The 26,521-nt window shown below is 45.1% G+C and overlaps 1 protein-coding gene across 1 annotated transcript in view; it reads left to right on the top strand.

The window, feature by feature from the left end:
• The window catches only part of pkd1a (polycystic kidney disease 1a), a 110,723-nt gene that overhangs the window by 39,773 nt on the left and 44,429 nt on the right, over positions 1-26,521 (top strand). Inside the window, exons 11-27 of the mRNA XM_080759624.1 lie at positions 1,065-1,186; positions 1,705-1,855; positions 3,834-4,099; positions 5,302-5,688; positions 5,996-6,478; positions 8,802-8,933; positions 10,783-10,958; positions 12,614-12,744; positions 13,133-15,762; positions 15,890-16,093; positions 16,497-16,796; positions 16,966-17,405; positions 17,733-17,883; positions 21,632-21,784; positions 23,126-23,266; positions 25,004-25,313; positions 25,916-26,132. Coding sequence (XP_080615750.1) covers positions 1,065-1,186; positions 1,705-1,855; positions 3,834-4,099; positions 5,302-5,688; positions 5,996-6,478; positions 8,802-8,933; positions 10,783-10,958; positions 12,614-12,744; positions 13,133-15,762; positions 15,890-16,093; positions 16,497-16,796; positions 16,966-17,405; positions 17,733-17,883; positions 21,632-21,784; positions 23,126-23,266; positions 25,004-25,313; positions 25,916-26,132 — 6,394 coding nt within the window. The remainder of the gene's footprint in view (positions 1-1,064; positions 1,187-1,704; positions 1,856-3,833; positions 4,100-5,301; positions 5,689-5,995; positions 6,479-8,801; positions 8,934-10,782; positions 10,959-12,613; positions 12,745-13,132; positions 15,763-15,889; positions 16,094-16,496; positions 16,797-16,965; positions 17,406-17,732; positions 17,884-21,631; positions 21,785-23,125; positions 23,267-25,003; positions 25,314-25,915; positions 26,133-26,521) is intronic.

Here is a 26,521-nt window from a genome sequence, read left to right as displayed (position 1 = left end):
ACGCTCCATATATAGCCAGTGCACGTGACCTGTCGCTTCTCGCCCTCAGGCGTCTTACTGGTTGACTAGGAAAAGGTACTGCAATGCATTTACAAGTGATCCACAGACGAGCCCTCCATTGTCGCTTCCAGTTATCCTGGTTCTCCATACATATCTGGCCAGCTCGTTGGTGCTTTGCGCTCCTGCGTCTTTTTCGCCAGCTGCTGGGCGTGGCTGTACTAATAACTTTGGGGCAGGCTTGTCTAGAGTTTGAATGGACATTTATCAGTCAAAAGGGAGACATCAAAGAGGAAGGATGGATTTTATTTTTTATTTAACCTTTATTTAACCAGTAAAAACACATTGAGACTGCGTCTCTTTTTCAATTGGGAACTGGCCATGTTTGTGCTTACACATTCATGGCCATTCATTGTCAATGGCAGTCAATGTTCGTGTTTGCACAAACACTCAAAACTGGCCATTCATTGTCAATGCCATTCAATGTTTGTGTTAGGATAAGGATTGTGTTTACACAAACCCTCAAAGCTGGACATAGGAGGGGTTAGCAGCCCTCAAAAATGTAACAAAACAAACAAACAAAAAAAATAACATGAACATTTGAGTTATCTGTTTTCTGCCAGTCTCTTGTTTCATATTAATCCTAATAGTAAATGATCTACTGTACATCAGTGATTCTCAACCTGTGGTACTATTACCACTGGTAATAACTGGTGGTACACAGAGGAGTCGCCCAAAAAAGGGAAAAAATTACAAAAGTTGAATGAAATATTTATATTACTAGGTAGTTCTTCTGACTAAGCAATCAGTTGAAATCGGCTCTCCAGCCGTGCTGAAATGAGCATGACATCACACCTTTCCGTTAATAGAAGTTTTGAGAACGGATTAATCACATTATAAATGTCATCAGCTGTGCTGATTAGTGATTAGACAGAGTTTTGTCAGAGCAGCAGCATTATTGGCGTAGGAATGGAGAGCCAAATACTTTCTGAGGTGGTACTTATAAAAAGGTTGAGAACCAATGAGCTAAATAATAGTGAATTCTTACTACATTCCTCCATTTTCAGTACGTGTTCCTGATGCTGGGGTCTACATGATGGGCCTGGCTGTGCTTCCCTCCCACATCCCTCTATACAGCCCCTCTTCCACTCAGCTCTCAGCCCCACAACCACCCAGTGGCACCATAGAGGTGAGCTAGAACAGGAGTGGGCAACTTTGATGATGGAGAGGGCCACTATGTTTCCACACTCACTCCACAGGGCCACATTGCATATATTATTAGTTGTTGTTGTTATTTGAATTTAAATCCTTAATTTTTCTTTGCTATTTTTTAATTAGAATCCTGAATTTAATTCCAAATCCCTTTCAAATTATGCCTTTAATTATAGCTATGTCAACTTCATGAACTAAATCCAAATACATTGGACATTAAAAAAAAGACAATAACATTTTAATACTACTCATTACGCTACTAATTAAAGTCATTAATTAAAACTGGGATGTTTGCACGTTTGGAATTATATCAGCTGAAATCAATAATATATCAGTATGCCAATATTAACCTGAGGGCCACATTAAGTGAATGTCACATGTGGCCCTTGGGCCGCCAGTTGCCCATGTATGAGAAGTACAGAAGAAACACTGTCTGTCTCTATGTCTGTCTCCTCCCTCCTTCACCCATTGTTCTGTTCTTGCTGTCAAATGCAGGTCCTGTTGTTCCCAGCGCTGAGCTTTATTCAACGTGGTCGCCTGTCCTCCCTGGAGTTTGTCACGCAAGAGCTGAGCATGCACACCCAGGTGCGCTTTCAGACCTACAGGCCCCACTGCCACCACCCTGGCACGCACCTGCTGCTACCTGGTGAGTTACGCACACACACACACACACACACACACACACACACACACACACACACACACACACACACACACACACACACACACACACACACACACACCTGTAGCCTTAAATTGACACCTGGGTGCACACACTGCACAGTGCACAGTGTCATGCACAGTGCACAGTGTCATGTTGACATGCTCCACCTGTGCTAGTGTGCTCACATGTTGAGGAATCCACGTTAGATGGAGACAGAAACTAGGACAGAGCAAGTACTGTATATGGTTGAGGTGGGGGATGAATCAGCCAAACAAGATCAAACCAGATCTCTTCCGCTCTGTGCAACCCACTTGTTATCCCTGTCTAAAGGTCTTTTGACACAGGAAGTTTTATATTTATTATTTATTTTATTTGACATCTTTCTTGATCATGAAAATATATGTATCAATAAATAATGAAAAGGATAAAAACACAAACAAACTGACAGCTTGTTTCCATTGAAGTTATGAGGAAGGAAGCGACAGATCCACCCACGGTAGTAAAGAAAGTCAAACGTTCAGGAAGGGAGGCGCAGGCAATCGGAGTGACAAGCTGGCGCACTCCTGTGAAACTGTTGCATTGATGCTTGTCATGCGCACATGCCCACATGCTGCCAGAGATGAAATGTGTTGAACTTTCTTTTATGCAACTCGTAGAAAATGTGGATACGTAGAGAATATTGTGAGAAGCGCAGTGGTCCAAGCCAGTATGCACACATAATATCGGTCCCGTGTGCAAATCGCTTTAAGGCCGTGTCAGACGGGGAGCGAGTGATTCATTTTAAATGAGAGGCGGGCGATTATTTGGGACGTGCAGAGAAGTTGCGGGGCAGAGACGCAAACGGGCGCGGTCCCTTGAAATTCTCGTGAGAGTGCTCATTTCATGCACACGCCCACGGCAAGAAGAGCTGGATTGTGGTCAGCTACGCGTCTGTACAGTACATGCACCGCTGATCCAAGCGAGAACACCCGCACCACTCGCTCCCCGTCTGAAATGGCCTTAAGACTGCGAGAGGAACGTGAACTAGTCAGGGACAGATCCACATGTTACCTGAACATCTCCATGGAGAAATGTTTTGAAAGAAATGGGCATGATAGCAATAGTGAGAGAAAGAGAGGTATCACTGCCTGAACTAGTTTTCTGATTATGTGTCCCTCAGTAACTGCTGCCTTTCACACATGAAATTGAAATTGAATTTGAATTTGAAAGATGACCTATAGGTTATATTGTTACATTATGGGATCCAATTTGTGATATCTTTGTGGCTCCCTGAAAGGGAGGGACGGAGGGAGAGAGACAGAGAGAGAGGGAGAGAGAGAGAGGGAGAGATGGAGATGGAGATGGAGGAGAAGGTGATGGAGGTAGCTGACTCCTGAGACTTTGATCATGTAGCTGGAAAGAGCTTTAAATTGATACATTTTCATTATTGATGATTTTGTCTCTTCGCTGGAAGATATATGTCAGAGCGCATTACCTACAGTAGTTTGCCCAATACACATACAGAGGCATAACACCCCCCCCCCCTACATGGAGAGGAATACACAATTACTCTGCCAAGTAGAATAACAACACATTACACAAGTAATAAATAATCATAATTATTTATTGATACTATACTACCCATTTTGACCTGAGATCAGATTCTAAAAATATCTTCTACATCCTGACAGTTTTCTGAAAAAGCTATGTTTCTATGTCAGTCGTTCTTCGATTTTTCAAAAATAGCAGACCTACACGGTCATAGTGCGCCACTCGGTGGTGCGCTATGAGCTTGTAGATCTGCTATTTTTCAATAGCTAAAGCATAACATAATGCTGCTTATATACTGTGTACTCATGTGTGTGACACACACACACACACACACACACACACACACACACACACACACACACACACACACACACACACTCTCTCTTCATGTTCCACTGTTTTGCCCCTCTCCACAACTCTGGATTCTCAGGTTGTGGCGGTCCAGTATGTGCTCCGGTGGCTGTATGTGTCCCCACAGAGGCTAGGAGCCCCTCGCATTCATCCTCCTGCCCCCCTCTGCAACAGTGGTGCCCATTCCAGGGGCGCTGCCTGGCCCTCTCTAGCCCCTGTCAGCCATCCTCCTGCCTTAACTGCACCCAGACACAGAGCCTGAGTCCTGGGGCACTGAGGCCCCGGTACACTTTACAGAATGAGGTGGTCTTCACTCTACCTGCAGGACCAGCTGCACACATACTGGTGAGAGAACATGTATGCTCTAAAACTATCAGGACAGTGGGAATCATCTTTTGGGGCTGTGAACTGAATGTTCAGGGAGTTAAACACTCTTTATTTTTGGCATGTCATTATAGGTGAAAGTATTCCCGGTTACACAATACAATACAATACAATGCAATGCAATGCAATACTTACTTACTGCTGACCATTTCCTAGAGCATATTATCGTTTTGCTTTATTAAGAGCTCACTGAACTCCATTTATTTCAGTATCATACAAAAATCTACTTGCAGAGACATGCTTGAGATAATAATCCAATAATCCAATAAGAAATGAAAAAATCGGCACACCAATTCAGGCTCCCAAGTTTCTTTACTTTTAATCAGGTTACCTTTTAATCAGGTAACATTTAATCAGGTAACCTGATTAAAAGTAAAGAAACTTGGGAGTCTGAATTTGTGTGCCGATTTTTTCATTTCTTATGACTTCATTTTGATCCAGCACCCAGCCTAACGGTATAGATGTGTGTGTCCTTTTTGACTATTTGTTCAGCCTTCTCTACTACTTGAGATACATAATCCAACACACTAAATACAATTGATAGTAATTGCTTTGTCACAGTTGCGTTTGGGGCATTTTAAAGCACAAATTAATTTGAAAGGTCTAGCCGACCATGGAGAAATTATAGATGCACAAATTAAATTCAATCTTCCGTGACTGATTAAAGGTCTTTACACAGTGACAAATAATGATGGAAATGCTCCAGAAAATCTTTCTGTAAACGATATAGTTGATGCCTTTCCTTATTCATACAGGTTGATGCCTTTATTTGTAGTGAAAAAACAATCAAATAAAGCTTTATTGCCTGTAAACAAGTTCAACATGTAAAAATGCTAGCCTGGGTTCCAGTCTGATTCGCTGCATTTCGCGGATCTGAAAATGTCACTGCGCTACTCGAACGGCGCTATTTTTTTCAACAGTGAGAAGCATGGACAAAGTGGCGCTGGCTGATGACGTATCAGCAACAACGTGGCTACGTAGACGTTATGAAATGCGAGTTAAGCAGCCTCTGTCCACGAGTGATATAATAATGTATAGCAGCCAGTCTTTGACTGCCAGTCAACTTCTGTGTTTTGGTAGATAACTATAATTGATGTACGACTAACTCTCTCTCTCTCTCTCTCTCTCTCTCTCTCTCTCCCTGTCTCTCTCTCTTGTCTCAGGTACGAGACACATTGGAGGACCTCTTGGTGTCCCCTGGTGATGTTGTCGCCCTCCAACATGACTCTGGCCCTGCCTCCCTCCTGCACTGCCACGCCTCGCCACAGTCTCCATGGCGACAGACCATATTAGCCCTCAACCAGTCACAGTGGTTCGTTAACAACAACGCCAACCAATCCACAGACGGCTCAGCAGACCATGACTCTGATATGGACTCGGCTCCACCCTCTGAACTGGACGTGGAGGCTCTCTTACAGGATGGAGAGGGACGCTGGCTGTGGGATGTGGTTTGCCCCATCAGGGTGCTCTACGTGGGGCGCAGTGAGACGCAACTGCAGGGCGCCCAGTTGACTGCTGGTCTGCCCCAGCCAGGACTCTACAACTTGATGGTCAGGCTTTTCTCTTGGCTGTGAAGTGATATCGTGTATAACATATATGTGCATTTGTTTTATAACGACATTTTATTTAACTATAAAAACTATAAACAACTTTAGTGTCAGTCCAACTCGCACTCACAAATTTGGGTTCAGGGGGCTGACAAATAGGTCAGACAATGTGTGTCTGATAAAACCAGACCTTTTGTATAGAACAAAGGCAGTGTGACCTGCAGTATACAAAACAGTTCAACAAGTCAACTTAGTTTGTCAGTTAATGGCAGTAATGGTTATTGACATGCTGAGATCTGATGTGTTACAGGTAACCTCTGTCGACCCTTCCTACCCAGCGACAGCCTCGTGTCCTGTGAGGGTGGTGCCCCCCTTGATCTTGACGGTGCTCTACCCTCCACCCCAGAACGGAACTCTCTACTTACAGCCCAACAGCACCCGGCTACTGCTCCGTGTCCAGTCAGGCTACTCTGCTGAGGTCCACAGACACGGTAGCAACCACAGTGTAACCTTCCAGGCGGCCTGCCCTCCGGAGTTCTCTTCCAGCCCAGAGCTCTGTCAGCTGGGGCCAATCCCAGGCTCTGGGCCCGAGGCCGGGGACCCGAGTCTGTTTGCGGTGTTGGATCTGCGGCTGTCGGCGGAGGAGAGGAAGGGCCCCGTGCAAGTGGAGCTGATGGCCCGCAGTGAAGTGACGGAGACCAGCCTGACAATGGTGGTGTACCTAGAGGAGCCGCTCAGAGGACTCGTGGTGCAGCCGCATCCCACCCGTAGGGTGCTGATGGAGTCAGTCGTGGTGAGTGAGTGAGTGAGTGAGTGAGTGAGTGAGTGAGTGAGTGAGTGAGTGAGTGAGTGTGTGTAGTGTGTGTACCTACATTTCCGAAATGGGGAGTGGTTCTATTTATGTCTTTTTTACATCTTGTGATTAGCTTACTTTCTCTTTACTCCACACTGTGAGTGTTTGTAGTAATTGTTGTTAGCTTTATAGGTTGGCTATTTTCTACACGCGACACTGTATGACCTTGGCGTAAATGCTTGGAATGTCCCAAACCTTTTTACTAGGTTTATCTGGGACAGAATTCGTTAAAAGTTTAAAATTTTTATATGGTGTTAGCGGTATGGGCATAATGTTTTCAAAAACCATCGCCCCCTAGTGTTCAGTTTGTAATTCATCTAATATTAAATGGGCCAGTATAATGGTTAAAAACCAAAATAATTGATAAAAGAGATTAGTACTGGGTGTGCTAAATCATATATATACTGTATATATATATATATATATATATACTTTTTCCACACACACACACACACACACACACACACACACACACACACACACACACACACACCCCACCACACAGCTACTACAATGTATTTGAAACCAGAACAGAATATTTGTTCTCATAAGATGGCAAGTTTTATATACTGTATATATTTAACAAAAAAAAAAAAATTCACGCATGATCAACAAAGTTTGAGTGCATGCAGTGCACATTGCATACACAGAAAGTCACTTTATTTTTTTGTTATCAAATGTTTTTTATTTAAGACAAAAAAATCACAATAAAACATGTTAACATCATGAATGAAATAAAGAAAACAAAACACATAAAAATAACACGTAACAGCAAAAGAAAGGAACACAAAAACAAACAACAAACAATCCCAGCCACGCCTCCCCCCGGGACCAAAGATGCCACAAAATGTCAGAACTCCAATCACTGTGCAATGGGGGAAAATAAATAATGACTAAATCATGTCCTTAACCAAATCTGCAATACCAGACCAAATATCAATGTTTTCTTCTTTCGCTCCGTGCAATCTTGCTGTTGACAATTCCATATAGATGATATCTAGAAAGGTCAAAGCCCATTGGCGAAACGTCAATGTATGAGGTGGTTTCCAGTGCGAAGCAACCATCTTCTTTGCGGCCGTTACGCCAGCAAAGAAGACACGAATACTAAAGAAAGTCACTTTCTGACTTATAACCACCGTGTCTCTCCTCTCCGGAATAATCCAATATACTTTCTTGCTATGCTGTCAAGGAAAAGGAGTCCGTGTTGCAGAACTGGTGATTTAATAAACAAAACAATAATTCAAAAGGACAAACGTGATCAGCCAGGGTTCTAATTCTGTATAATCTCCGTAGTGAACTCTCTTCCTCTCAATAATGTGACCGCTTCCCTGCACACCAGAACAGAAAGTAAACACAAGATAATACTCCTCGTCCCAGCCTCAGCCCGCCAACACAGTTAAAGGAACAATCCCCCTGTATATACCTTAGGGTTACAGACTTTGTCTGTGTTGTGGTCGCAATCTGGACACGCTGAATCACACATGTTTGTAAACGGCAGTCAGGCAAGAAATACTTCTCCCTAAAGTTCCCATAAAGTTCACTTGAAAGTTACGTTTGAGAAAAGTAATATAATTATACATTTATACATTTAACATACTAACAATTTAGGGGGAAAAAAACGTATCAAAGGCATCATTTTCAAGATGGTATCTATGATGGCTGCTTAAAATGCCTCATGCCATATTAAATCAAGCTGGGATTTAATATGTAAAAAATCATAACAACTATGCACACAGAATTCGTTAAAGGTTTTAGATTTTTGGCATGATGTTAGATATGTCAGTAGATATTGGATGGAGCCCGCACACAACATGTACAAGAAAGACGTTCTTTATTGAGAATACTGAGAATGTTTAGATCTATTTGATCTTCATCAGGTGCTGATGAAGATCAAATAGATGGAAACGTTGTCAAACGTAAGTTTCTTTAGCCCAGCACCCAGCCTGTCCATGTGCGTATTCTACGTCCGCTCATGATGTTAGATATGGGCATAATCTTTGTGCACGATCTTGTTGATTTCGGATTAATTTCTCCCCAGCTAGTGTTGTTTAATGTTAAATGAATCAACATTGATCAACGACATGACAAACTGTTTATAGAGACATTTTACAACAGCTTGAAATTGGAATCAGACATAATCAATGACTGGAACTATCTCTTTTTTACTGTCACTTGTGTGTACTTGTTGTTTGTTATTGTTCATACTAAATAAAGTATACATTATCTACTTTCATTCTACAGCATATCTTTGTGTGTGTTTCAGAGCTACACAGCATCAGTGAAGGAAGGCACCAACCCTACATTTAAATGGACAGTGGATGACAAGCCATACTTTACCTACTACAACACTGTTCTCAATGTCATCTACCAGAATGCTGCCATCTACAAGCTCACAGTGAGTCTGTCTCACACTGTTGCTCACACGCACCACTCCGTTGGGAGTAGAGGGTAGCACGGGTCCGCCCGGAAGCGAAGAACCGAACCCGCCCGGTTCGGGGCCAAAGTATTGACTTGTGGGGATGGTTTACCAGGCTATATTTGGGGCATTTTCAGACATTTGTACACACACACACACACACACACACACACACACACACACACACACACACACACACACACACACACACGTACAGTACAGTACAGTACAGTACAGTACAGTACAGTACAGTACAGTACAGTACAGTACAGTACAGTACAGTACAGTACAGTACAGTACAGTACAGTACAGTGACTTTAAAGAAATCAGACCCGTCTGAACTGAGTGGTACTACAGTATACTGTACAGTACAGTACAGTACAGTATACTGTAGTACCACTCAGTTCAGACGGGTCTGATTTCTTTAAAGTCACTTGCCAAGTTGCCAGCAAGAGGCTTTGGCTATGTGGGAATCCTTGGCATGAAAAAGTGTGGGAACACCTGGCCTGTGCATGGGGCTTATTTATTTATTTTGATAAAATGTGTATTTCTAGCTTTTTTGGGTTGCAAATTGGCACTGCATGGTACTAAATGATATAAAAATGACCCTGCACCCACTGAGCCAGAAGCAAGCTGTATTATTTTGTATTGGTAGGCTACTTAACTGATTAACTGAATATAATTCAGTGCATTGCAACTCCACGCCTGTGCAATGAATAAAGAACATCACAACAGTCCTTGAAACATATAAAGTGGCTACCGTTAATTTGATTGGATGGGTATGCCTCTATAATTTCTTCTAATTCAAAAAGTTTACTCCTAAAATATAAAAGCTGCATAAACTTTGAATAGACATGGTTTGTTCTATTCAGCAGTGGCCAGATAGATTAGAGTCTGCATACCGGTAACCTCTATTTTCTTTTTGGCAAATTAATCATATTAAAGTAATTGTCTTTTTTTAATGGGATTAGGAACTTGCTTTCATTTGTAAGCAGACATGTCTTAGACAATTCTCTGCAGGGTAGATTAACACCCAGGATTATGAGCTTGATGTGTGAACACATTAATGAGTTGTTAATTGAATACCAGTTGTTCAGGGCTGCCATGACTGAAGGGCGGCCATAGCTGAGTGGGTAGATACAATAGGCTGTCTGGTGATCAGAAGTTCGCCGGATCAGAAGTTTCACCCAACTTGACCTCTCACTGCTCTCCGGGTGCAGTGAGATAATAGTGCCCACTGCTCCTAAAAGTTGTAATAGAAAATACAGAGGACCCATTCAACGTACTGTATGTGCAAACGTGCAGTGACAAATACACAAAAATAATGATAATAATACAAATAAAATAATTGTTCTAAATTCTTCTTATTCTTATTTCTTCACTGAACACATAACGATAACAATCATCACTGTTAATTTATCCATTTGTATCTCGGTAAAGGTCCTTTCAGAGACGTTGTCGCCTGGATCAACGACAGGTCTGCTCATGAGGGGCGCGGGACGCGTGAAACAAGCATGCACGTGACAATTTCACGCGCCCGTGAAAATACGCGGCGTAATCGACCCTATATTCTCTGCGAGTCCAAAATAAACGCACGCCTCTCATTGAAAATGAATTACTAGGCGCGTCAGTCACTCACTGTCTGAAAAGGCCTTAAGAGTGTACACATGTAACCAGACTGATTGACCTTTGCGTGTCCATTTGGTTACATTTGTACACTTTCTGAGTTAAATGAATGTGGAGGATTATACTTTGCACCGATCGTTAAATGGATTGCATCGCCACTTGGTAAGTGAACACGTTTGTGCTCCTGTACCTCCTTCCCCAGGTCACGGCCATGAACCATGTCAGTAACCTCACAGAGCATTTCAACGTGACTGTGGACAGGCTGCAGCCCATGGTCAACCTGACCGTCACGGGCGTGCCCGACGTGGTCACCCAGGGCTCGGCACAGACCCTCACTGCCTCTGTGGTCGTGGACATGTCTGTCTCCGCCACCTTCCGGTAGGACTGGACACACAGTGTGTGCGTGGGTGTGTGCGTGAGAGGGAGAGGAAGATTGTTCCTCTGCTATTGTGTTAGGTGTATATCTCTCCCTTGCACAATGTAAAGGAAGATTACTCAAAAGAATAATATCATCATACCTGTAGTACGAGCCTTGGATTATATAGTACATACATAACAGCATGTTCACTAGTAAGATACCACACCTTCTGCTCAAGTTTAACAGTATTTATTTATTTAAGTGAGATGTAGGTGTATTGATGAGGAGCCCGAGGAGGGGCGAGACTCAGGGTGGGGGCGTAGTGCTCTGCTCGGGAGCGGTCAGTCGCCTCTGCTCCGACGCTGACCCCCTCGGGGATCCTAGGAGAAGGAGAGAGAGGGAAGTGTTAGTGGGGCGAGGCTGAGGATGAAGGGGTTAGTTGGGGAGAGGGGGGGGATTTTGACAGCGCGAAACAGTATCAAACAGGTAAGAGATGAGATAACACAGGTAACAGGTATATTTATACTGTGGGGAGTGTTTGGCTGTGACACTAGGGACTCAGGTGAACTTGATAAGGGGATAGAGGATGGGAGTGATCGAGTTGAGCAGAGGGTGGTCTCCACTCCTGAACTTCATTTATGGATGTTGTCATGATCAACTCCATTGTGTCAGAAATGGCTTCCGTCTTCGGGCTCTCTGTTCTCCATGAAGGCATGCGAAAGAAAACAAACATTTATCGTCAGGCTTTCCAGGAAACACTGGAGTGAGTGATTTATACAAAAATTATCATTTTAAGGAGTGTTATTCCTTTAATGCTCTACTTGTTTGCACAAAACAAAATCATCCCTTTCTCTCTCTCACTCAGTTTCTCTTGGATTTATAACCCTGTGGTCAGAATAGATTGCTGACAGGAATTTTCCCCTCTGCTCTGTCATTTCCTCTCTCCCTCTTTTTTTCATTATTTCGCACTCTTTTCCTCGAACCCCTTTCAGATTCTCACCCCACCACCTCTCTTGCTTACTTTCCCTCGGCTCTCTCACTGTTCTCCTGAGGTTTGACTTTCCACTCTCTCTCTCCCAAAACACCCATGCGTCCCACACAAGAGTTCCACTTTCCAGCTAATTGTTTTCTCTCTCTCTCTCTCTCTCTCTCTCTCTCTCTCTCTCTTTTTGTGTGTGTGTGTGTGTGTGTGTGTGTGTGTGTCTTTCTTTCTGTGCATGCCAGTCACAAAGACTACCTGACTGTGCTCATGGAAATGTCAATGAGCGTGTATTTTTATATGAGATAAAATGTGCAAGATATTTCTCTTGGATTGAACCACGAAATACCTGCTCATTTCTGGATGGTATCAATTTCTCCTCTGCTATCCCTATTGTCTAGTTCTTTGTACAATAGCAATGTCTCTTTGCTGTAGTAGGCTACTGTGTGTGTGTGTGTGTGTGTGTGTGTGTGTGTGTGTGTGTGTGTGTGTGTGTGTGTGTGTGTGTGTGTGTGTGTGTGTGTGTGTGTGCGTGCGCGTGTGCGTGCGTGCGTGCGTGCGTGCGTGCATGCGTGCGTGGACACACGCAACACACACAATGCCATGGCAGTGCATGTTGTTTATGCACATTCCTCTAAGCACCATTTGGTCCCACAGTGTTTTTTAACCCTTGTCTGTTCCTTCTTCATACTGTAGATGGAGCTTTGGTGACGGTGGTTACAAGGAGTTTGAATACAAGCCTCCGTATGCCTCCTCCCTCCTCTGTTCCTACTCCCCAAACCAGGTGGTCCTGACTAATAATGTCACCTACATCTACCCCCAGCCAGGTAAACTCAATTTGGTAGGATACACTGTGCAATCAGCCATATTTAACATGGTTAGCCTAAACTTAATGTCTTGGAATGCTTATCTTATCCAGTGCTTGCATGCTAACATTGTAGAAAAGCTTTCATCATGCTCATGCATTGGTGGATGTTAAATAAAATACATAACATACTGTATTGTGTATGTTCTTTATTTACATTTACATTCACATTACTGATGCTGATTGTTCTTGATCACTACTATACTACTTTCTTAACTGCGATGAAAACTCAGAACTTTTTGTAACATTCAGTAACAGCGGATAATGTCATTTGACTTTCTCTCTGTCTGTCTCTCTCTCTCTCTCATTCTCTGCCATGCCTCTCTCTCCACATTGCTCCCTCCTCACAGGAGTTTACACAGTGCTGCTGTCGGTGTCCAACCGCTATGAGAACATCAGCCAGCGTGTCGCCATGCATGTCTACAGCATCCTCAACCGCATCGACATTGTGACTGAGCCCCGCCTCCTCCTTGCCGACAAGTCGGCCACGTTCGAGGCTCACGCCTGGCCGTCGGCCTACGGCATCCACTACACCTGGCACTTTGGCGACGGCTCTGACCCGCTGCAGGGCCGCGAGAGGCAGGTGGCGCACACCTACGCGCAGAGCGGAGCGTTCAACGTGTGCGTGTCGGTGAACAACACCATCAGCTCAACCGAGGCCTGCACCGCCATGCTGGTCTACGAGGAGATTGAGGAGCTGACGGCGGGGAGCTCCTCCCCCACGGAGCTGCACAGCCCAACTGCCGTGTGGGCACGCCTGGAATCGGGCAACAACATCACCTGGACCTTCTCCATGGGGGACGGGAGCAACTACACGACGATCGAGCCGCACGTGTCCCACACCTACATCAAAGATGGCAACTACACGGTCAACGTCACGGCCAGCAATGCCGTGAGCTCTGGCTGGTTCATCTTGCCCGTCCATGTGTTCATCTTCCAAGTGGTGAAGGTTGAGCCCTCGGGATGTGTCCAAGAAGGGAGGTCCACACCCTTCCGGGCCTGGGTGTCTGGTAACGCGTCGGCTCACCTGTATGAATGGAGCTTTGGCGATGGCAGCCCCAACAAGACATATCACGGGAACCCTCAAATCTCACACACCTACCACTCCAGTGGGAGCTACCACCTTTCCCTGCTGCTCTCCAGCGGCGTCAACAGGGCTACAAAGGCAAACTTTTTCGCCTGGGTGTGTGTTCAACCGTTTGTGGCCAAAGCCAGCCTTACCGCTGACAAGACGCATTACCGCATCGGGGAAGAGATCCACTTCCATGCCAGAACTGAGCCAGAGTTTAACTACAGCTATCGGTGGGACTTTGGGCTGGATGAGGACTCTGTATTCGTCAGTACTTTTGCAGGAATTGTTTACACCTATAAAAACCCGGGTCAATATGTTGTAACTGTCACTGTATTCAACAACATCTCAGCTGACAATGCCAGTGTCTCAATTGAAGTTCAGAGGCCCGTGGGCCCGGTTCTGATTCACCACAATGGCACTACGTACAATAACCTGACTCTTTGGGAACCATACCTCTTCAACACCTCTTCCTTGGCCTCAAACGTCAGTTATGCCTGGAGCTTTGGAGATGGGACAATCCTGACCGGTCAGAGCGTCATCCACTCCTTTAACATCTCTGGAAACTTCAACATTACTCTGACTGCCGCTAACACAGTTAGCAGCAATCACACTGTTTTAACTGTACCTGTGCTGTCAGCGATACGTGGTTTAGTTGTCAATGCCAGCCTGGTGAATGTCCCTCTGAATGCTACAGTCCACTTTGAGGCCCAGATGGATGAAGGAGATGAGGTCCGGTATTCCTGGACACCGTCTCCCTCCTACCCTGTCCCGGGGACCCACACCACCTTCTATACGTTCCGCTCTGTAGGGACCTTCAACATTACTGTGACAGCAGAGAATGATGTTGGAAGTGCGCATGCCAGCATCTTCGTCTTTGTGCAGTGCGAGCTGGAGGGGCTACAGATTTTAGCAGAGGAAGAGGTAGCAGGAGGCAGCAGTGTCGGCGTGGAGGGATGCTGCTTCCCCACAAACCGTGCACTACACCTCCAGGCTGTGTTAAGGGAAGGAACTAACATGTCATTTACCTGGAACCTCCTCAGGGAGCTAGACCCCATCAGTTCAGTCTTCAACATCAGTTTGAAGACGGTACCGGTCAATTTCTCCACACCGGGCCCGTGTGACATCTTTCTCCGAGCAGCCAACCTCCTCGGTCAGCTGTCTGTCAACAGAACCATCCAGTTCCTGGACCCCGTTGGGGAAGTGTACCTGCATATCACTGACAACCCAGTTGCAGTCAGTGTCCCAACGAACTTGACAGTGTTGGCCTTGGGCTCAGATCTGCGCTACCATTGGACCGTGGATGGAGATGCTATGCCATGGAACAACTCCTGGGTGGTCCATGCCTTCACCAGTCCCGGTCAGAGGCTCATCAGTGTGGAGGTCTCCAACGAGGTTAGCTCAGAGATTGTGTCCCAGTTTGTCGAAGTCCAGGAGGTCATTACCTGGGTGACATTCACATCTACTAATGTCACAGAACAGAATTACGTGGCGACAGGGGTGAACATCTCACTCCAGGGGGAAGTTTTGACAGGAACTAACGTGACATGGACGTGGCTGTTACCGGGGAGGACAGAAAAAGGAAAGAAAGCCTCTCTGGTTTTCATTGAACCGAAGCCAACCGCCGTTACTCTGAACGCTACCAACGACGTAAGCAGTGATGTTGTTACAAGAGAGTTCTTTGTTCAGGAAAAGATTCAGGGGCTGGAGTTGAGGGCCAGTAAGAAGATTGCAGCGGTTGGAGAAAGGGTGGAGTTCACCATTTCTGTGGCGGCGGGTTCAGATGTTAACTTTATCCTTAGCATCAGCGGAGATGCCACTGAAGTGCTCCCTTCACTGCTCAACCAAACCTTTGTCCACCAATTCACCAGAGTGGATACATACATTGTCAACCTCACTGCGATCAACCAGGTAAAATCTAATAGACAGCAAAGATATATGATCACAGTAATCAAGGCACTTAATTCATGGGGAATTCTTATATGATTGGCTGAACTAACAATGCCCTTTGTTCCCCCTTTTCGCGGCATGAATCCAGGTGAGCTCCAAGAGAAGCTACCTCCATGTCGAGGTGATGGAGCCAGTGCGTGGACTGACTATCCTAGACTGCTGCGAGGCCGCCATCCCTGTGGGAGTGAGAAGGACCTTTGTTGCCAGCATCCTTAAAGGCAAACCTGTGAACTTCCTGTGGACGTTCGATCTCCACCACCTCAAGGCAGCATCTTGGCAGAACAACAAAGAGGTTAAGATCCCTGAAGTGATGTTAGATAATAGAATAATGGGGATAAGATATGTTTCTCTATGATTCGTGTTATTATCACAATAAACTATGTCAAAGGCTATTTTGTGGACTATAATTGGACTTTGATTAACCCAATTTGGGCGGGAACCCATTTTGGTGTTAGCATCATGTCGTGCTTTAGCTATTGAAAAATAGCAGATCTACAAGCTCATAGCGCGCCACTCGGTGGCAGCTTGTAGGTCTGCTATTTTTGAAAAATCAAAGAACGACTGACATTTTTAGAATCTGATCTCAGGTCAGAATGGGTTAATCAGACCAGTGTGTGTCCAGTGGAGACCTCGTATGAATCTGATCTCGGGTCAGAATGGATTAATCAATGTTTAATCTTTCACTCAACCCTTAGGCATCTTACACACCAGAGCAGGCTGGGTCACTGACCATCTACCTGAGGGCCTTCAACGCACTACATGACCAGAACATCACGAAGCACATCCTGGTACAGAACGTGCTGACCAACCCTGCTCTGGATGCAGTGCCAAATGACACGTTTATCAATAAGACGGTGGAGCTCAGGGCCTATCACACGTTCAGGTCCACTCCTGTTCATTATCTGTGGGACTTTGGTGATGGGTCCACTCCATTTCCCACCATCACTGCAACCACGCGTTATAAGTACAGCCAGCCTGGACACTACCTCGTTCAGGTATGTTTCCTTGTAAACATGCAATATTATGTGCCATTTATATCTGCAAAATGTAACATGCACCCTGGTAGAATCCAGACCTGTGGTAGATGTCCCCAACCTTCTCTTTTGATGTCTGGTATTATAGCTTTGTCTTGTCATCTGACCGCCCAATCACTCTTCCCACCAGGTGAACTGCAGTAACCTCGTGAGCTGGGTGTTGGCCAAGGTGGAAGTGAACATCCGTGTGCTGGAGTGTGAGGAGCCAGAAGTACATGTGGTTCAAGCACCCAGACTTGCCATCTGGTGCTCCCAGCCCACCTTGGTAGAGGCCAGCGTCGACTTAAAAGGCTGCTTACGCTATGGAGCACAGTACCTATGGCAGATCCTTTCTACTCCTCACTGCAACACTGAACAGGACCACAGCATAAGTTCTGGCCTCCGTGGGGCGGGAGCCTCACCTGTCTCCATCATCCCTCTCCCGGCGGAGGTGGATGTGCGACGTCTGCAGCTGTCAGTGCCTAAGATGGCACTGGCGGCAGGCAATTACACCCTGGTTTTTTCCCTGTCTTATGAAGGCGTGCCACTGAGGAAAGCTGCCTGTCTACAACTGAGCGTCATGGCTGCCAGGTCAGTGAATAGCACTGTGCGTGTACCCCACTAAGTAAGTCAGTCAGAGAGGCTTATTGTCGGTATCAGCCAGGGTGCGGGACACCTACCATCAGCTCCCAGTACTTACCGCACGACTTCAAGCCGTGCTCCTCATATGCTGACTGGGCGGTGCCCGGGATCGTTCCCATGACCTTGTGGTCGAAAGGTTGTTAAAAACCATAGACGGAAATGTCATAGCATCCTGCAAAACAATCTGTACTCACACAAAGATCAAATAAAGTAGGATCAGATAAGAAAAGATTAAATGACTGAATGAGAAAATACTGTATATTCATCTTTTGCCAGTTTGGTGCCAATCATTGAGGGGGGAACATATAGGGTGTGGTCGAGAACCCAAGACCTGCAGTTGAGCGCGGAGCAGTCCTATGACCCTAACATGGACCCAGACAGCCAGGCTCTTCTTCACTACCACTGGGATTGCCAGGACACCTCCAAGGTAAATAATATTACTAATGAAAACTGTCCAATGAGCAGAGCAATTGTTGTCTAGATTCAGCAACCTTTGCTTCAACATTCTGGGTGCTCTTGCGGCAATACTTTTGTCTTCTTTTGGGGGGGCACCAAACGGCACCTAAAGCCCTTCCGTTAAGCTGGCCCTACTCAGAGGATGTGTTTGCTATGCAGACCGAACCTCTAGTGCTTAAATAAACAGATCTACAAGCTAATATCCGGTACCATCACACAGTGTTGATAGCTTGTAAATCTGTTCTTCTACTCCGCTGTTCCACGGATCTGCAGCAGTCTGCTCACAGACAACATTGGCTACGTTTACATGAAGGGTGATCATTCCGAATAAATACTTCAGAATAAAATACATCTGATGTAATGTTTTTTGCCGCGAGTTTACATGGGAAATGGTCATTCCGAACGAATGTTTACATGGACGTTGCCGTCGGTGTGATATAAGCCATGACACATGTTATTTCACCTGAAACTACGCCATCTGTTGGACACATAAAATATAGGCAGTTCATTCAGTAGCATATGTCTCAACAATACATTAGCCTACAGACGAAAGACCATATACTTTGAAATCCCATCATTTCATCTCTCGCTCGCTGTAAGCACTGGACCAGAGAGAGAGAGAGAGAGAGAACGCGCACACACACACACACACACACACACACACACACACACACACACACACAGTCACACAGTCACACACGAAGCAGTAAAACATCGCAATGTGGACCCTGTTGTAAACAAGTGTAATGCTTAATTGGGTCGTCCACTCACAGTTAACAGTCTTTGTATTGAGTTTGTGCTTGAAATGTACTGTAATTCTGCAAACTGTTAATAAATATTTCAATCAATCAATCAAAAAGCATTTATCAACTTTTCGCTGCGCGCCTCACAAGGCTATTGGATTTATTTGTGCTTCGTCTTTGCAGAATGCACGTATAGGCATACATTGTGTAAGTAAGAGCTGATCTACAGGCTGACAATGTGCCCCACATAATAGCGTATTCTTGGGAGTGTGTGTGTGTGTGTGTGTGTGTGTGTGTGTGTGTGTGTGTGTGTGTGTGTGTGTGTGTGTGTGCGTGTGCGTGCGTGGGCGTGCGTGGGCTGACGGCATTGCGTTCTCTCTCCACTGTCTTTTTGTGAGTTCCCGATGCACTATATAATTTGAAAATGATCAGTGATCATGATCAACTCGGGACGGTTGGATGTTTGAACACTCACAGACCAGGGGGATCATCAATCATCACTGCATGCTGCAGCCTGCTCCACGTTTTTTGGGGGGGATTTCGGAGCTGCAAAATGCAAGAAATAACGTACTCTATGTGCAAACTCCTCGGCGCCTTGGATATGAGCGCCTTGGAGTTGGAGCGCAATGGAAATGAGCATGCTCAGAAAGACCAGAATGAACTTACATCCGAAGCAGTGTATAAGTCCAATTTTCTTTCAATCGCATTGAACATCGTAGTAATCCGGCCAGTGACATCGGAATGGTTTTGAAATCGCATCGAGCGTTTTCATTCGGATGTAAGTTTTTGTAGGTGTTTACATAACAACGTTTAATAGGATTGAACTTCTATTCGGAATGAAAAGGGGATTTAACTGCTCATGTAAACGTAGCCATTGATAGTGAAGAGAGAGTGCTTTTATCTCGGTCAGAAACTAAAACAAATCACACTCATTGTATGATTGTAACACGTTACTTGGATCAGTAATATGTACTGTAATAGTATTACTGTTTTGGCAACTAATAAGTAATAAGTTACACTACTCGTTACTGGGTAAAGTCATGTTACAGTAATATATTACTAATTAAAGTGTTACTGCCTAACACTGGCCATATCCATATTATTAGTTAACATTAATTGGGTTAAGTTAATGGGTTAAGTTAATTGGACACAAGGACCCACACTGCAGCATACATACATTTGTGGCTGAGCATCCTGTTTCATAATATAAAATAAAGTAGTAGGCTGTACTGTCTCCTGTCCTTATTGATGTATCCAAAGCACTGAGCAGCAAACCTTCAAAAGCCTAATGCAGCAGCTCTCAAGGTCCTGTATCACTGCCTGTTTTTAGTTTCAGATGTTTTCTCTTAGAGCCCCTTACTTAGAGCCCCTACTTCTTTCATGCCTTTCACAAATGACAGATTGGGTATTAACTTGACAAAAGCTTTCAGTAGTGTGTGTGTGTGTGTGTGTGTGTGTGTGTGTGTGTGTGTGTGTGTGTGTGTGTGTGTGTGTGTGTGTGTGTGTGTGTGTGTGTGTGTGTGTGTGTGTGTGTGTGTGTGTGTGTGTGTGTGTGTGTGTGTGTGTGTGTGTGTGTGTGTGTGTGCGCGTTCTCTCTCTCTGGTCCGCGGACGGTAAACACTCAGCAACACATTAAATTTCTACTTCTACTAAAGAAAGAGGCCATGATGGAGCCATAAGTCCATATCCATACATTCGGGGACATAAATTGCGCAAAATACTTTTAAACATGACGCCAGCAGGCTGCTACATCGTCCTAGCTGTTGTGTGCTAAGCTACATCATCAACACGGCAATGACCAGGGTTGCCACATTGACTGAGAGGGAAACAAGCAACCAGGTCTATGAAAATGTTAACAGGCCAGATAAAGTCAGAAAATCCGAAAATACATCTAGAATAAGCAACAATATTGCTGACTGTCAAACATCATTTTCATGTCATGGACCACTAATATTATATATATATATATATATATATATATATTTGCTGTTCATATATTCAGAACGGGTAAGGACTAGTGGAGATAAACACTGCATTCCACAGCTGGTGCTATATTCCCCCACCCTACCCTCAAACATGCACGCGCGCACACACACACACACACACACACACACAGCCAGTATGCGGGAGAGGCAGGAGTATTGAGTATGATTGAGAGAGATCATGGAAGCAGAGAGTGCAACTACATGAAAGGTGACCAAAATTTACCAAATTGTATAAAGGATTGTATATAAGGATGGGACGAAAATCCACCCCCTGCAACTTGTGGTCAGTTGTAATGTTTTGTTTGGACCACAATGGAAATAAGTCAAGTATGTAAGTATGTAAGTAAGTAAGTAAGTAAATGGCCCATCTCTACCAGATAGAATAAGTATTAGAAAGCAGAATGGTGTGGCTGAAGGACTTGCCAAATACTACTGGACAGTATGGAGAGAAAGAGTTGTTGAAAACAATCAACAGTTGGCCTCTGTCCTCGCCGTGGCCATTGTGTGCAGCAGATGATGAAAACTGAAAAGGTCTGGCCTTGTTTTTTTTGGCAAACGCTAAACACTAAGCAATGAACGTAACACCACTTTGTGGGTTTCGGCCTCTCCCAGTAGATTAATGTGAAGTATTATTACGTACATGGGCTTACACGTCCTACGTCCCTGCCTAGTCTTAAGGTCAGATTCACAAAAGATATTGCGCCCTAATGGTAATGCCACTTTAAACACGGCCATAATGTTTCAAGTGCAATTTGCCCTGGTTTAGCGTTTGATTGCAATTATGCATGTCCATGTAGCCGCCACACTGTTTATTTGTGTTTATGCATCTTTGACTGTCACTGAGGAGTTTATGGAGCTGGCGCCAAGGCGTTATGTAAGTCTAGCAGAAGCCTGAAAATGGACTATGCCATTGTAATCAAAACAGTTCATATTTTATTTTATTTTATTAGAGTCTTCACACCTCTCACATTCCCTTTGCTTCTTACTCCAGGGACCGGAGCACTGCTCAACCCTCAACTTTGGTCTGGGCTCCAGCGGTCCGGTGCTTGGCATCTCTGGTTCCGAGCTGGAGGCTGACGTCAAGTACACCTTCAAACTGACCATCAGCAAAGACGGCATGACCCCGGAGTCCACCACACAGGCTGTAAGTACTGCATGCACCACCTGTCTCTGGGCCCTGTTTTGACAGCGCAACTTAACCCCTGGCGCAATGTCTTTAACTTAACCCAGCGCTATTTTGCCATCTTTGGCCATGCACAACACTGGAGGTGCTAGGTGTGGTTTGGCCATTACATTGATCACTGCAGAGCACTTATGATGCACGTGCGTGTCGTGACTGCTTATTTCTGGCATGTCTGGAATTTCTGGCATGTGAGCCACAAGTAAGAGGGAAAAAATCAGGAGGAATGAACCAGTCAAGGTGACTTTACACGGCTGTGATGTCCTATAGTAAGTGGCAGGGATGATGAATTGCCAAACCATCTACTTCATAGTCTGTTGAGTCTGTCTGTGAGTGTACTGGATCACAGTGACTGGACTAAACCAAATTATAAAACAGCAAAGGGAAAACTATCTGACACATTGGAAAGAAGCAACACAAAAGCAGAGTAAACTAGAATGCTATCTGGCCCTAAACAGAGAATACACAGTGGCAGAATATCTGAGCACCGTGACCGACCCAAAACAAAGAAAAATGTTAACTAGGTACAGACTCAGTGAGCACAGTCTCGCGATCGAGAAAGGCCGTCATAGGCAGACCTGTATCCCGAGACGAGAGAAGACAGACTATGCACCCACTGCACACTAAACGAAGTGGAAACCGAGCTACACTTCCTAACCATCTGTCCATTGTACCAAGACATCAGAGACACATACTTCCCACAGATTACAACCACACACGGAGATTTTGAAAACATGACCAATGACAAAAAACTCCCATATCTGCTGGGCGAAGTACAACAATGTGCAAACACAGCAGCAAGATTTGTGAGTTGCTGTGATAGGAGAAGGATATCAAATGGAACACAACCACCCTAAAGACTAATCATTGTGTATATTCCTGCACTATACCTGCATCGAGTGATCTTGGTACACAGAAGTTGATCTATTGAAGATTCTGACCTTCAAAGTACATAATTTTTGTTTTGATTGTATTGCTATACTGTTGTATTGTTCTTTCTGCTTTGGCAATGTAAACGTATGTTTTCTCATGCCAATAAAGCCCTTTGAATTGAATTGAATTGACTGCATCCGACCCTCACTGACTTACTGAAAAATACATGTGAATTACACCTGTGTGTGTGTGTGTGTGTGTGTGTGTGTGTGTGTGTGTGTGTGTGTGTGTGTGTGTGTGTGTGTGTGTGTGTGTGTGTGTGTGTGTGTGTGTGTGTCTCTGTGTGTGTGTGTGTGTGTGTGTGTGTGTGTGTGTGTGTGTGTGTGTGTGTGTGTGTGTGTGTGTGTGTGTGTGTGTGCGTGCGTGTGCCAGGTTCTGGTCCAGAGTGGTGACATCCCCATGGTGTATCTGGAGTGTGTCTCCTGTAAGGCTCAGTCCATCTATGAAGTCAGCCAGAATTCCTACGTCTACCTCAGAGGAACCTGCAGCAACTGTCAGCACTTCCACCGCGGGGTACGCACACGCACGCACGCACCGTCTCATCTGCATGAGGTCATCTCACTGCATAAATGACAATGATGTCAGGGTTTCCAGATTATTACCTTCTTTCTCTTCACCACTCCACCTTCTCTTCCTTTATTCCGTCTTTCCCTGGGCTGTTTCTCACCAACACAATAGCTCACTGTCCACGGGGTGAGTATATGAGGTCATCCCATTGCTGGAGCCGGGCAGAAGGGATTCCATTCTCAACTTGCACACTGTTGCCAGCCAGGGTGTTGCTGGTGGTGGTTTCATTGTGAACAAGTAGCCTAAGCAGAGTATGCATGCATACCCTTACCTACAGTACCTGGCAGGTGAAAACAAGCACCCAGATTAGCATTTCAATGCCTGATCTGCATGTGTACTGTACAAGAGGACAGGCAACCCGGTCCACCCCCCACCACCCCCCGCCTACCATACCGGCCTGACCGGTCAATAAAATAATGCTGAATTAACTACAGTAGCTTGTATTGGTAACTTTGACTGCACAATAGCCTCCCATTTAACCTCCTTGTCTAGGCCTATATTTATTAACCCACAATTGAATGTTATTCAATTTAATTCACATGCACAATGGGACAGTAGTGTTTTCAAATAGGCCTACATTTACCTTGCCGACATCACTTCGCCTCTGAAAATTTATTTAATAATATTTGGACTGCTGGACAGCTGACAGTAGGCTCTCTTCATATATATATATATATATACAGTGTTTCCTGCAGAAAAAAGCTTTGGCATGGTGCTGGGCGCGGGAGGGGGGGCTTCTGGCGTGCGGGCCCTGGCCGCGCATCGAAAATTTTGATTAATGAATTAATTAATTTGATTAATTCATTAATAAGATTAATAAAGTAAGATTAATTTGTATTATTGCTCTTGTATTGCTATTGGAGACACTGGGGAGACACTAGGGGACACTGGGCAGGCACTGGGGAGGCACTGGGAAGACACTGGGGAGGCACTGAGGGGACACTGGGGAGACACTGGGGAGACACTAGGGAGGCACTGGAGAGACACTGGGGAGACACTGGGGAGGCACTGGGGAGGCACTGGGGAGGCACTGGGGAGGCACTCAGGGGCAAACTGGGTAGGCACTTTGGAGACACTGGGGAGGCACTGGGGAGACACTAGGGAGGCACTGGAGAGACACTGGGGAGACACTGGGGAGACACTGGGGAGACACTGGGGGGGCACTGGGCAGACACTGGGGTGGCACTTGGGGAGGCACAGGGGAGGTACTGGACATTTCATATCACACACACACCATGATTCACTAGCTTGGCATGGCGCGATTTATTTCAAGCATGGCGCAGCGCCATGCCAACAACATTGTGCAGGAAACCCTGCTATATATATATATATATATATATATATATATATATATATATATATCAATTTATATGGCAATTTAATTTATTTGATGCTGAACTAGGCCTAAACATGTTTGTTTAATTTAAAAGTTTTTATATTTAAATGAGATGAAGAAAGTCACCACTCACATCACACATTTTTCTATCTCTATATCTATCTCTCCTCTCTCTCTCTCTCTCTCTCTCTCTCTCTCTCTCTCTCTGTCTATCTATCTATAAAAATGAAAATGTTTTACCAACGTCACTTTGCTTTAATAACATGACAATGAAATCCATGTGTTACAAAAGCACTAAACAACAAATCAAATGCAATAATTGTTTTTGTCTCACTCCTCTGTCTCAGCGTTGGACAGTCGTGACACTGCGCAACGAGACGCTAGTCCTGGACTCATCCTCCACAACGACAGGAAGTGATGGCATGAACCTAGTGCTGCGTCAGGGTGCCCTGCGCCATGGCGACGCGTACGTCTTCACGCTGCACGTCACCGACAGCAACCTGGACGGAGAGGGCGCCGCCTCCATCACGCTGCAGTGCAACATGCCCCCGGGCGGTGGGGAGTGCCATGTGAGGGGAGAAGGAGGCTGGGAGGAGGGAGACGGGGAGGGGTGGCGAGTTCGCACGCTGCTGGACCGCGTTCACTTCAACTGCTCTGGTAAAAGACTAACTGGCTCTCTTGCAGAGAAAAAAAGTTGTTGTTTCTTTTTTTCGTTTCACACTAAACTCAAGCGTTTAGGTTCTAAACACTTATTTGTAACACTTTTTAAACGTGTCATGGTGTTTAGATTATAAACAGAAGAGCATGTTTAAATGCCATGATTGCGGTCTATAGTCCTCGCCTCGGCAGGTTGTGTTCTGTCGCTGGGACAGCGGCAGGTTTCAATGGCAGGCTGGCATCGCTGTTGCCAGCCAGGGTGTTCTTGCTGGTGGTGGTTTCATTGTGAACAAGTAGCCTAAGCAGAGTACAGTACTATATGCATGCATACCCTTAACTACCTGGCAGGTTAAAACAAGCACCCAGATTAGCATTTCAATGCCTGATCTGCATGTGCCAAAAATCTAAAATGATTATATCACAGATTCTGAATCCTGAAATACATTCACCTAAATGTTAGAACTGAAATCGAGAAATCTAAACTTACATTGGTCCACCAGATCACTTTCTACTGTAACAGAACCCATCCCGAACCGACCTTTTGTCTGCACTAAAAATGAGTGTGAATCTGCCCTAATGCTCTCCCCCTCTCCTCTCTCCAGGTTACAGTGACCTGGGCATGTCAGAGACACCCCTGCTCTACAGCCTGTTGGCGACGCGCTGCAAGGAGGATTACTGCGAGGAGTTCTACGTGTATAAGGGCACCAGCCCCGAGCATTCTGCCTTCCTTCCCCCAGGGTTCAGCTCTGCACACCATCGCGTTGCCGTGTCAATCACAGTTGAGGACCACCAGGGAGCTTCCATCACCGCCCTCAATAAGTAATTACTGTACACCCACCCTATTTTAACATTTTATTTGTTATCACGGCACACGCACTCACACACAAACGCACACTCGCACAAACACAAGGTGAGTCACAGGAAGGGTAGGTACATTTTATAAAGCAACTTTTTTTAAAGCCCTTTAAAATGGCCTTGGACTTTCCTCCAGCACCACGGTCATCTTTCTACTTGCTTCCCTGCGAGAGCACAGGGCTCTTAACACATTAACTGCCAGGTATTAATTAATTAACCACTTTTGGTTGTCAGTTATTTTGAAGGAACACTGGGACCCCAGATGAGCCGGCTGTAGAAAAATTAACTATGTGTGTTGTGACGAACATTCGTCTTTTCTTTCACATATTTTTTGTAACTGAGATTATGGTTCT

Source organism: Protomyctophum bolini, assembly GCF_963924005.1.
Source record: "Protomyctophum bolini genome assembly, chromosome: 3".
NCBI classification, from domain to species: Eukaryota; Metazoa; Chordata; class Actinopteri; order Myctophiformes; family Myctophidae; genus Protomyctophum; species Protomyctophum bolini.
The sequence above is the reverse complement of the archived record's forward strand: the minus strand, read 5'-3'. Positions and strand labels throughout refer to the sequence as shown.